This window comes from Vulpes vulpes, chromosome X, assembly GCF_048418805.1.
Source record: "Vulpes vulpes isolate BD-2025 chromosome X, VulVul3, whole genome shotgun sequence".
In the NCBI taxonomy this organism is placed as follows: Eukaryota; Metazoa; Chordata; class Mammalia; order Carnivora; family Canidae; genus Vulpes; species Vulpes vulpes.
The window spans coordinates 19,505,001-19,517,063 of record NC_132796.1 but is presented as its reverse complement, the minus strand read 5'-3'; the positions used below and the strand labels follow the sequence as shown (position 1 = coordinate 19,517,063).

At 38.9% G+C, this 12,063-nt stretch overlaps 1 protein-coding gene across 2 annotated transcripts in view; it reads right to left on the bottom strand.

Moving 5' to 3' along the window:
* CXHXorf58 (chromosome X CXorf58 homolog) overlaps positions 1-12,063 on the bottom strand; it is a 50,426-nt gene that overhangs the window by 35,956 nt on the left and 2,407 nt on the right. For both annotated transcript variants that reach the window (XM_072744481.1, XM_025997408.2), the window contains exons 2-5: positions 11,234-11,369; positions 8,066-8,165; positions 5,654-5,748; positions 4,753-4,864 (exon numbers count right to left, since the gene is read on the bottom strand). In XM_072744481.1, coding sequence (XP_072600582.1) covers positions 4,753-4,864; positions 5,654-5,748; positions 8,066-8,165; positions 11,234-11,349 — 423 coding nt within the window. In that variant the 5' untranslated portion in view covers positions 11,350-11,369. The remainder of the gene's footprint in view (positions 1-4,752; positions 4,865-5,653; positions 5,749-8,065; positions 8,166-11,233; positions 11,370-12,063) is intronic.

The window sequence follows — 12,063 nt, the reverse complement described above, 5'->3', positions numbered from 1 at the left end:
TGCGACAGGGGTTTGAAAAAAGTTTGCCCTCCAATGGCCAGCATGGAGGCCATTCTTTTTTTCTCAGGCATCTGCTGTATGGCTAGCTTCAGGAAAGTACTTCTGGGTAGGAAGGGATGGGAAAGAAGTGCCCAGCCCCAGGTGAAAGGGAAGGGCCAAAATGAGGCGAAGAGCCCAGGACAGCAGCCAATCAGACTAGGATTCAAGAGGCAGGCTACATTCTTAGTGGGTGACTCAAACAAAAGGTCAAAGGCAGGCATCTCTAAATTTGACACTTCCCCTGATACCTGGCATCACTGTGGCCCAGAAGCCCCCACGGCCCCACAGGTACATGCTGGCCTAGATCCACACCTGCCCTTGTCAAGCGACTATCTCAAGTCACTTCCCCGCCCAGCTGGAAATTCTTACGAAGGTAGCATGAACTGGTATCCTGCACAGGAACAGGGTTTCTCGGTTTGGAACAGTTCGATTATACGTGAGTTCAGAATTAATGAAACCAGCACAGCTGCTGGTGTGGTTTCAACCTCGAAGTGTGCACAGTGCAGTGGATAGATGGAGAAGTATTCAAGTGTCAGTTCTGCCCCTGGCAAGCCTCTCCAAGTCCCGGCTTCCTCACAGGCTGAATGGGAATAACATGGACTGTGCTGGAGTTATCAGGAGCCTGTATAAGAGAACATATTTAGCAGGCGTCCTGGCTCAGGAGTGGTTAATTATGAGCACAGGCACTGGAGTCAGGATCCCTGGGTTTTAATATCGGTTCCTTCCCTTTCTAGCTTGTGACCTTCAGCAAGTTACTTGGTCTTTTAAAACTGAAGATAACAGAATCTACATTCTAGAGTTTATGAGAATTAAATGATAATGCACACAAAATGTTTAACACAGGACTCAATGGTGCTCAATGAGGGCAGTTATTATTAATAATGGTGTTTTTTCTTTTTACATAAATGCCTAATCCTCAAAAAGAACAGGGATCTTCAATTTAAACTAATGGTTGCTGGATGTTCATGTTTAAGAACTGTCAATTACCCAGAGGCATTCTAGGCCACGCTGTGTGTGTGTGTGTGTGTGGGGGGGGGGCACCTGTAAGACAGTGCTTGTCAAACTAGATTGTGCCTAGGATCATCTGGGGGGATTGTTAAAATGCAGGTGCTCATTCAGTGGGTCTGGGGAGGGGCTTGATAGTCCTCATTTTTAGTAAGTTCCAGGGAATGCCAGTGCTGTGGGTCTGTAGACCACACTCTTGAGTAGCAAGGCTTTAGAATATTCTAAATATAGTTGGAGGATGAACTATAGTGACAACCCTCTGTAAATAAGCATTGCTCTGAAAATAGATCATCGAAGTAGGTAACTGAAATGAGATCTCTCTTTTGTACACATGGCTATCCAATTGTTCGAGCACCATTTGAACTGACTTGGCACATTTGATGAAAATCAATGGATCATTATGAGTGGGTGTATTTCTGAATTCTCTATTCTATCTCATTGATTTACATGTCTGTCTTTAGGCCATCACAACACTGTGGGATCACTGCAGCTTTTTAGTTCTTGAAATCAGTTAATGTAAATCTTTGTTCTTCTCTAAAATGGCTTAGGCTATTCTATATCTTTTCACTTGTTTTCACTTTGTGTATGTGTGTGTGTGTCTGCGCACACACGCGCGAAGTGTGAACACATGAGAAATGCTACTGGGAAATGATAAGGAAATGAAACTAGAAATGGAAATAAGTACCAGGGAAAAGACTGAACAACAACAAAACTGTGAAACTCCCCTTCTTCATAAGTGAACTTAGATTATATGTCTGAACTAAAACTGACTTATTTATTTCATACTAAGAAATAAGTGGGGGGGGTGCCTGGCTGGCTCAGTTGGTAGAGTGTGAAACTCTTGATCTTGGAGTTGTGGGTTCAAGCCCCAAGATGGGTATAGAGATTACTTTAAAAAAATAAATCTTTAAAAAAAAGAAAGAGGGACGCCTGGGTGGCTCAGCGGTTAAGCATCTGCCTTTGGCTCAGGGCTTGATCCCAGAGTCCTGGGATCGAGTTCCACGTTAGGCTCCCTGCATGGTGCCTGCTTCTCCCTCTGCCTATGTCTCTGCCTCCCTCTCTGTGTGTCTCTCATGAATAAATAAATAACATCTTTAAAAATAAATAAAATAAACAAAAAGAAAGAAATGAACTTAGGAAAGTTGGATCGGCTTGCTAAACACACAATTTCTACATTCAAAGGACTGGCGTAAACTTATAGTAAGAATAATTCTATAGGTTTTCTATCAACCATGAATCCAGGTGTTAGCAGAGTTTGTTATGTAGCTCAAAAAGGAATCCTAAACTGTTCTTTCATGTTCTGATTGTTTAAATTCTCTCAGAATGTTTAGTGAAATACTCAAACTAGTGTTATTACATTTTCATAATAAAAACAAAAATTTTTTAAAAACATGTTTGTGTATTTTTATGGGCAAAAAATGAAGGATACACAGTAAACTATTAACAGTGATAACCCCAGGCGAGTGAAAGTCACAGCACAGAAAGGCATGAGGCATAGTTTCCTTTTTTAAAAAAAATCTGTGCTATTTCCTTTTTTCCCAAGTTACTTTGTAATTTAAATAAAAACTGAAGTTATTATGCAGCATTTTAATGAGTTTTAATATACACAGAGTCCTTTCCAGTCACGGCTTCTAAGTTTCTCATTTGCTCTAGCCTGCAGACAGCAGGGGCCACCGGGAGCAGACCCAGGAGAATTTCTGTTCCTGGAAAAGTCTCATCATGTAATCTCAGAAAAGCAACAATTGATGATATTTTATAGGTATGATAAGCTTATTCTGTACATAAATGTGGCATGAATTTATTCCCTGAATGTAAGATAAATATCAACTTTTGCATGTGAAGTCATTCTACATAAATGAACAAATATTAATGACTCTGGAACACCATATTCCATATGAAAACACATAGTCCATTTGATATATCCTGAAACTGAATGAAATGTTCTCTGACGTTGCCTGAGAACACAGAGAAAGGCAGTCTCTTTTTCTTTTCTAACATTCTTCAGAGAATAAATGCTGTACATCCTGGATCTGATCAGAAACTCCCAGGCTATGTGGTCTTCTATTCTGAACACATACCATTACTGATGACTTCAGATGGGCCATACTTTTCAAGTAAAATATCTCCAGAAGGCTATAGGAAAATAACCTTTGATGTATGATTTATGAAAGGCTGAGAATGAGAATGCATGCATTTTTTCTCAATTATAGTCATGTATAAGGGCCAAAGGAGCAAAATCTATGCTGTAGTAGCATTGCAGATCCTTGCTATTAAACGTGGGGTCCAAGAACCAGCAGTAGCAGCAACACCTGGGAACCGGTTAGTAATGCAGACTCTCATGTCCTATCCCAGATTTACTGAATCAGAAACTATATTGTTTAACAATATTCTCAGGTGATTCCTATCCTGCAGACACAATTATGGTAAATATACTTGAAACTTAAAAAGTATGAGAACTCATATAAAGAAAGATAAATATTTTAAAAGTTCATTTTCAATAGTCCAGCTCACTTTTCTCTAAATATGCTACCAGAATCAAAGAAACAATGATAAAATACCATTAAAACAAATAGAATGGCATCAAATGGTCTGCATAATTTAAAAGCCCTAATAGGCCGCTTTAGTCCATTACTAACCAAAATTTTCTTTTTCTTTTTTAAATTTAAATTAAATTAGCCAACATACAGAACATCATTAGTTTCAGATTTGGAGTTCACTAATTCATCAGTTGCATGTAACACCCAGTGCTCATCACATCACGTGTCCTCTTTAATGCCTGTCACCCAGTTACCTCATCCCCCCACCCACCTGCCTTCCAGCAACCCTCAGTTTCTTTCCCATAGAAACTCTGGGAAATGAATAAGGGGTAGTGGAAGGGGAGGTGGGCAGGGGGATGGGGTGACTGGGTGATGGGCACTGAGGGGGGCACTTGATGGGATGAGCACTGGGTATTATACTATATGTTGGCAAATCGAACTCCAATAAAAAAATATACCAAAAAAAGAGTCTCTCATGAACAAACCAAAATTTTATTTTATTATTTTTTAAGGATTTATTTATTTATTCATGAGAGACAGAGAGAGAGAGAGAGGCAGAGACACAGGCAGAGGGAGAAGCAGGCCCCTCCCTCACAGGGAGCTCGATGTGGGACTGGATCCTGGATCCCGGGATCACGCCCTGAGCTGAAGGCAGACACTTAACCCCTGAGCCACCCAGGTATCCCACAAACCAACATTTTATTTATTTTTATTTTTATTTTTATTTTTATTTTTATTTTTATTTTTATTTTTATTTTTTAAACCAAAATTTTAACACAAAGAAAACTGATAAGTATTTTTTAGGGCCTCTATCAGTAATTCATTCCAAATATTTTTTTAGCTAATAAACAGAGACACCCTGAAACATGAGATTAAAAAAAATGCTACCTGGCTGCTGGGATGTTCAATGGTGAAATCACTTAGTCTGTATACTTCGAATGCAATTCAGATACCACGCAGATATTAAGAAGCTAAAGTAACATAAAATGGAGGTGCCTGGGTGGCTCAGTCGGTTAAGCGTCTGCCTTTGGCTTAGGTCATGATCCTGGGGAGAGGAGCCTGCTTCTCCCTCTCCTCCCCACTCATGCTCAATCTCTGTCTCCCTCTTTCATAAATAAACAAAAATCTTTAAAAAATAAAGTAACATAAAGTGTACATCATGAAACATCACCTCACTTGATGGCTTTAATAAATTTTTTCCGTTGAAATACTTGTTACCATGGCCTTCAGTATGCAGAAAAATTTTAAATACGATGAAAGGTGGAAATGTTTCACCACTGAATCTGAAATAAAGACCAATAATTAGTCGTTTGGCATCAGGGTTAGGGCTTAGTTACCTTCCTCCTCTACTTAAGATTATTCTCATAGTTTCCTGCATGCAGGGTAAAATCTATGCCAGAGCACAGAAAGAATGGGTAATGAAGGGATGCCTGGGTGGCTCAGCAGTTGAGTGTCTGCCTTCGGGTCAGGGCGTGATCCCAGGGTCTGGGATTGAGGGCCACATTAGGCTCCCTGCGAGGAGCCTGCTTCTCCCTCTGCCTATGTCTCTGCCTCTCTGTGTCTCTCATGAATAAATAAATAAAATCTTTAAGAAAAAAAAAAGAATGGGTAATGAAATCGATTACAGAGATGAAAGAGCCACATTGGGGTGTGTGTGCTCAAAACTATTCTCATTCACGTGTCAGACTGGACACATCATGGGAGATGAGCCACTCTCAAGCCAACTTTTAGCCCAAGAGTCATACCTCAGTTTCCTCACATAATAAATGTAAATTTAAGAACAACCCTGAGAACTTATGAGGACTTAAGAAAATACATTTCTAGGGGCACGTGAGTAGCCCAGTGGTTGAACGCCTGCCTTCAGTTCGGGTTGTGATCCCAGGGTCCTGGGATCGAATCTCACACTGGGCTCCTCATAGGGAGCCTGCTTCTCCCTCTGCCTATGTCTCTGCCTCTCTCTGTGTGTCTCACATGAATAAATAAAATCTTAAAAAACAAGAAAATACATTTATAAGGTTTTTTTTTCATTTTAACTAAGTGCTTCTTGAAATAAACCAGTATAGAAATATTACCTGAATCTAACTTTATACTTCATGCTAGGATCTTTCACAAGCTCAGCCTCTACGGGGCTCACTTTCTTCAGTATTTCACGTGTCACACAATATTCCTGAAATAGATGATGATGCTATAAATGGAAAATGGTACTCTGTCCAGGTGTAACTTACTGAGAATAACAGAGGTGGCATGGTAAAGTGAACAGTGCACCAGGCTTGGAGTTCTGAAGACCTGGGTTCTGGTCTGGGCTCCTCCATTTAGTACCTGTGTAATCTTGAATCAATTACTTTATCCTTCTAGCCTTCAAGCTTGAGTAGGTGTCCCTCCTTGACATCCCAGGCACTGGTCTTTCCTTATGACAACACTTTTCACCACGTATTATAACTAACTATGAATTAATCTGTGTCTTCTACTAGACTGTAAGTGGCGTGAAAGTACTGATCATGTCTTTATTCCTTACCATACTCCTAGCATCTAGTACAGTCCTTGGAACACAGCAGGTTTAGCAAGTATTTGATATTGAATAAATAACTGTAAAATGGGCAGCCTGGGTGGCTCAGGGGTTTAATGCCACCTTTGGCCTAGGGTGTGATCCCGGAGACCCGGGATTGAGTCCCACGGCGGGCTCCCTGCATGGAGCCTGCTTCTCCCTCTGCCTGTGTCTGTGCCTATCTCTGTGTGTCTCTCATGAATAAATAAATAAAATCTAAAAAAAAACTGTAAAATGAGGATGGTAATAGTAATGCTACTAGTTTTTAAGCACCTTTTATATACCGCATATTCTGTTACATGCCTTATATACATAACTTCATTTAATCCTTACAACTCAGCAGTATTATTCAAATATTATCATTCCCATCTTTCCAATGAGCAGGCTGAGACTCTGGGAGTGTCTGTAACTTATTCAAAGGCATACAGGTAGTACATGGGCAAGCCAAGATACAAATAGAGATCTATTTGACTCTACTCGAAAGGAGCCCCCACTCGAAAGGAGAAAAAATGAGTGGGAAATATCAGAGAGGGAGACAGAACATGAGAGAGCCCCCACTTGAAAGGAGAAAAAATGAGTGGGAAATATCAGAGAGGGAGACAGAACATGAGAGACTCCTAACTCTGGGAAACGAACAAGGGGTGGTAGAAAGGGAGGTAGGCGGGGGGTGGGGATGACTGGGTAACAGGCACTGAGGGGGGCACTTGATGGGATGAGCATTGGGTGTTATGCTATATGTTGGCAAACTGAACACCAATAATAAATAAATAAATAAACAAATAAATAGTGTTTGCAAGTTAAAAAAAATAAAGCCCCCACTCCACCCCCAAAATGACCCTGCCAACCTCTATGCCAATGACAATCACATAAAAATGTACACCAAAGGGCTTTTAAAATGACAAAGCATTATTAATGTCAGGTAGGAATTTAAAGTGTTAGGATAACAGATTTTTTAAAAAGAATTAATTTCCTTCTTTCTGTTACTATAAACATCTAAAGTTATAACAAAATCAGTATTATGATAATTAAATGCAAGTTCCATATGTGAAGACAATGGGTAATGGACCTGAAATGTCACCTCTTTACTGAGCGGGTTTTCTCTGAGGTATTCTGCTTTTACTGGCATCAGAAATGCATCTGTGGGTCAGATGGTGAAGAAGTGTATAAACTGCTCAGACTTCATGATTTTTTTCAGAGCTGCTAAAATTCCCTTAATGTGGCTATTACTAATTATAAACTATTGTAATCATGGGTGATTTTATTAGAATACTTGGTACTATATGAAGGAAAGCTTTATATACTCTATTAGCATTGCCAGAGTTGTTTTTCAGAGGGGTGAGGGAATATGCACCTTTGGAGGTTTTTGTTTTTGCTTAAATAGGACCATATTATTCATACTATTCTATATTTGCTTTTTTCCTTAATGAGATATCTTAGCTATCTTTATATTGCAGAGTCACATATAAGGCTGCAAGGTTAAATGCTATGAAAGCACCAATACTTATTTAACCAGCATCCCATTGGTGAACATTTTATGGTCTACTTTCTTTGCTGTTACAGACAATACTGCAATGAAGTTGTACAAATATTGTAGAATGGATTCTTAGAAGTAAAATTGCTGGGTGGAAGGTAAGGGCACTTAATTCAGAGATTTTTTTGGTTGGAAGATCAGTGTCCCACATCTTCAAATAAGAAATTGATTTTTTAAAAACATCATTTTAATTTCAGAAAAGGAAATAACAGTCACCCACATTATTTACAAATAAATCCAGAAATATTCATTTAGGGATAAACAAAGGAGCAATCTCAGAATCCCATGCACTATTATATTCATATAGAAGAGATTTTTAAAAGGTTACATACTTTATCTTTACTTAACAGACCTTTTAGCTGATAAGTAATTAGATGTGTCAGAGAAAACAAAAAGCAAAATACATACCGCTGCACAAACTGTGTACTTTAGGAGTTTAAATATTCTTTTGTTCACATGAGATAACCAAGCTCTCTGTATCCTTCGAGCTGAAATAGCTCTATTAGTTCTGAGAAGAAAAACAAGAGATTAAGATTAGTGAAGTAGTTTTCATTTTCCTAAAATCTTGGGGAACTCAATTTATGCTTCTTCCCCCTGCACCCTCCCATTCTCCACCCTAAGACTGATCTGATAAGGAACATTTGGATGTGGTAATTGGAACTGGTCATTTGCAGAATCTAGTCAGAATGAGGATATAAGATATTTGAGAATCTTTCCCTTGAGATAAAAAAAGTCCCAGCTAAAACTTTATCAGCAAAAGGCATATATATTATAACTAAAAACGTAGGAAGAGACAAATTTGCTTTCTAAAAACATCCATGACCTAAAATGATTTCATTATAGTTAGTTCTTAAAAACACTGTCCAACTAGTCCAAGTGCTATGAAAATAGAACATAGAATACTCAAAGTTACAGTAAGTCCAATTCTTTTCTGGGAACAGACAACCAGGCCCTAAAAAAGAAACCCCCTTCTCTGATCTTGGCTTGAACCAGGCTCATTCCAGTCAGGTCAGAGAATCATTTTACTTTTGCTCACATCTCAGCAGATTGTAGGGATTACTCTCTCCAAAACCCCCCAATCCCATCCTTACCCCTCACAAAGCTACATGTGAAGAAAGATACTCCTGTATAATGTCACCATTGGCTGGCAAAATGCAGACTATAAGATGTAGAGTAGAAACGGTCTGACTAAAGGATCTGTATTCTGAAAACTATAGAACACTCATGAAAGAAATTGAGGAAAACACAAAGAAATGGAAAAACATTCCATGCTCATGGATTGGAAGAAAAATATCATTAAAATGCCTATGCCACCTAGAGCAAACTATACATTCAATGCAATCCCTATCAAAATATCATCAACTTTTTTCACAGAGCTGGAACAAATACTCCTAAAATTTGTATGGAACCAGAAAAGACCCCAAATAGCCAGAGGAATGTTGAAAAAGAAAACCAAAACTGGTGGCATCACAATTCCAGACTTCAAGCGATATCACAAAGCTGTAATCATCGAGACAGTATGGTACTGGCCCAAGATAGACACATAGATCAATGGAACAGAGAACCCAAAAATGGACTCTCAATTCAACGGTCACTAATCCTTGACAGAGTATTTTTTCCAATGGAAAAAAAATGACAATCTCTTCAACAAATGGTGTTGGGAAAATTGGACAGCCAAATGCAGAAGAATGAAACTGGACCATTTCCATAAACAATACACAAAAAAATAGACTCAGAATGGATGAAACACCTAAATGTGAGACAGGAATCCATCAAAATCCTAGAGGAGGGATGCCTTGGTGGCTCAGTGGTTGAGCATCTGCCTTCAGCTCAGGGCATGATCCTAGAGTCCCGGGATTGAGTCCCACTTCAGGCTTCCTGCATGGAGCCTGCTTCTCCCTCTGTCCGTGTCTCTGCCTCTCTCTGTGTGTCTCTCATGAATAAATAAATAAATAATTTTAAAAGTCCTAGAGGAGAACAGGCAGCAACCTCTGTAACCTCGGCCACAGGAACTTCTTGCCAGACATGTCTCCAAAGACCAAGGGAAATAAAGGCAAAAATGACCTATTGGGACTTCATCAAGATAAAAAGCTTTCGAACAGCAACAGAAATAGTCAACAAAACCAAAAGACAACTGACAGAATGGGAGAAGATATCTGCAAATGTCTTATCAGATAAAGGGCTAGTATCCAAAATCTATAAAGAACTTATCAAACTCAACAGCCAAAAAACAAGTAATCCAATCAAGAAATGGGCAGAAGACATGAAAAGATATTTCTCCAAAGAAGACATACAAATGGCCAACAGGCACATGAAAAAAATGCTCCACATCACTTACCATCAGGGAAATAGATATCAAAACTACAATGGGATACCACCTCACACCTGTCAGAATGGCTAAAATAAACAAGTCAGGAAATGACAGATGTTGGCAAGGATGCAGAGAAAGGGGAACCCTCTTACACCGTTGGCGAGAATGCAAGCTGGTGCAGTCACTCTGGAAAAGAGTATGGAGGCTCCTTAAAAAGTTGAAAATAGAGCTACCCCATGACCCACCAACTGCCCTGCTGGGCATTTGTTCCAAAGATACAAATGTAGTGATCTGAAGGGGCACCCATACCCCAGTGTTTATAGCAGCAATGTCCACAATAGCCAAACTATGGAAAGAGCCCAGAAGTCCATCAACAGATGAATAGATAACGAAGATGTACACACACACACACACACACACACACACACACACACAATGGACTACTATTCAGCCATCAAAAAAATGAAATCTTGCCATTTGTAACAATGTGGATGGAACTAGAGGGTATAATGCTAAGTGAAATAACTCAATCAGAGAAAAATAGTTATCATATGATTTCACTCATATGTAAAATTTAAGAAACAAAACAGAGGATTATAGGGGAAGAGAGGAAAAAATAAAACAAGATGAAATCAGAGTGAGAAACAAACCATAAGAAACTCTTAACCATAGGGAACAAACTGAGGATAGCTGGAGGGAAGTGGGGGACAGGGTAACTGGGTGATGGACATTAAGGAGGGCATAGTCTATATTACTGAGCACTGGGCATTATATAAGACTGATGAATCATTGACCTCTACCCCTGAAACCAATAACATATTACATGTTAATTACTTGAATTTAATTTTAAAAATAAGTCCTATTTAACAGATAGAACGAACAAAAAGAAAAGGCTTGACTTACAGAAACAAAGCTTTAACTCCTAGATGATGCCATTTATTAGCTGTTTAACCTTATGCAAATCACTTACCTTCTCCCAGTTGCTGCTTCCTCACTTATAAAATGTAATAATAAGACTGCTTCACAGAGTTGTCAGGATCAAAGAAATGTGTGTTAACATGCTTTGCAAATTATGAAAAACTAATTATAATAATTACTATTCAATTCAAAAGTAATTTTATTTATTTTTTCCCAAAAGTAATTTTAAAACACACAAAAAGCCCTCTAATTTACAAAACAAGAAGTGTTTGATGTTAGCTGGGCAAATACGGTATGGAAACTGACCAGTTGTGGAAAATGATAAAGGTTGAAAGATGACTACTTACTGTTGTACTGCTTTTCTCTTTCCAATATTTGACAAATGCATTTTGTAGTCTTTTCCTGAGCGTGGATTATCTGATTTTGGAACACCACTAACTGACACCTTTGAGGAGTGCTTCATTTTCCTTATGATGAAGTATTCTGAAAGTACATGGATTCAGCATTTGAGGTCATAGTCTATATTACTGCACCGTTTGGACAAGGCTCAAGTGCCATATGATTGTTGGGCTATTTCCAGAATCCTTTACAAAGGAAGGCACCATGGATGTCTTAATGTTGCTTACAGTTTACATGCTTTATTTTTATTTTTTATTTTTTTTCAGTTTACATGCTTTAGGTACTAAAAATATTCTGAGGGATGTGGAAAAGACAAGTGCATCTATCCATAGTCTTCTAACTGGTCCCTCAGTCTCTAGTCTGTTTCCTTCTGGCCCTCCTCCACATTGCAGCTGGAGTTAATTCTGTAGAGCAATAATCCAGCCTTCTTACTTCCCAGCTTAAAGTCTTTCAGGGACACTTCATTTCCTCCACATTGAAGTCCAGACTCCTTAGAATGGTGTTCTAGACTTTTCTCAATCTACGGTCTATTCTTTCAAATATCAAAATACCAACTTTCACCAGCATTCGTCTTCTAGACTCTGTGAGAACAAGAACTTCTCACCAAAATTAATGTTTTTCAACTCTGTGCCATTGACGCACCATTTCTTCTCTCTTCTCTTTCTTCTTTCCTACCGCCAGCAAACATCAATTCAGCTTTCAAGACCCCAGCTAATTGATGCCTCTTCTCTGACGTTTTCCATCCTCTTTTTCATACAACTGTTCACCCTATCTCCAA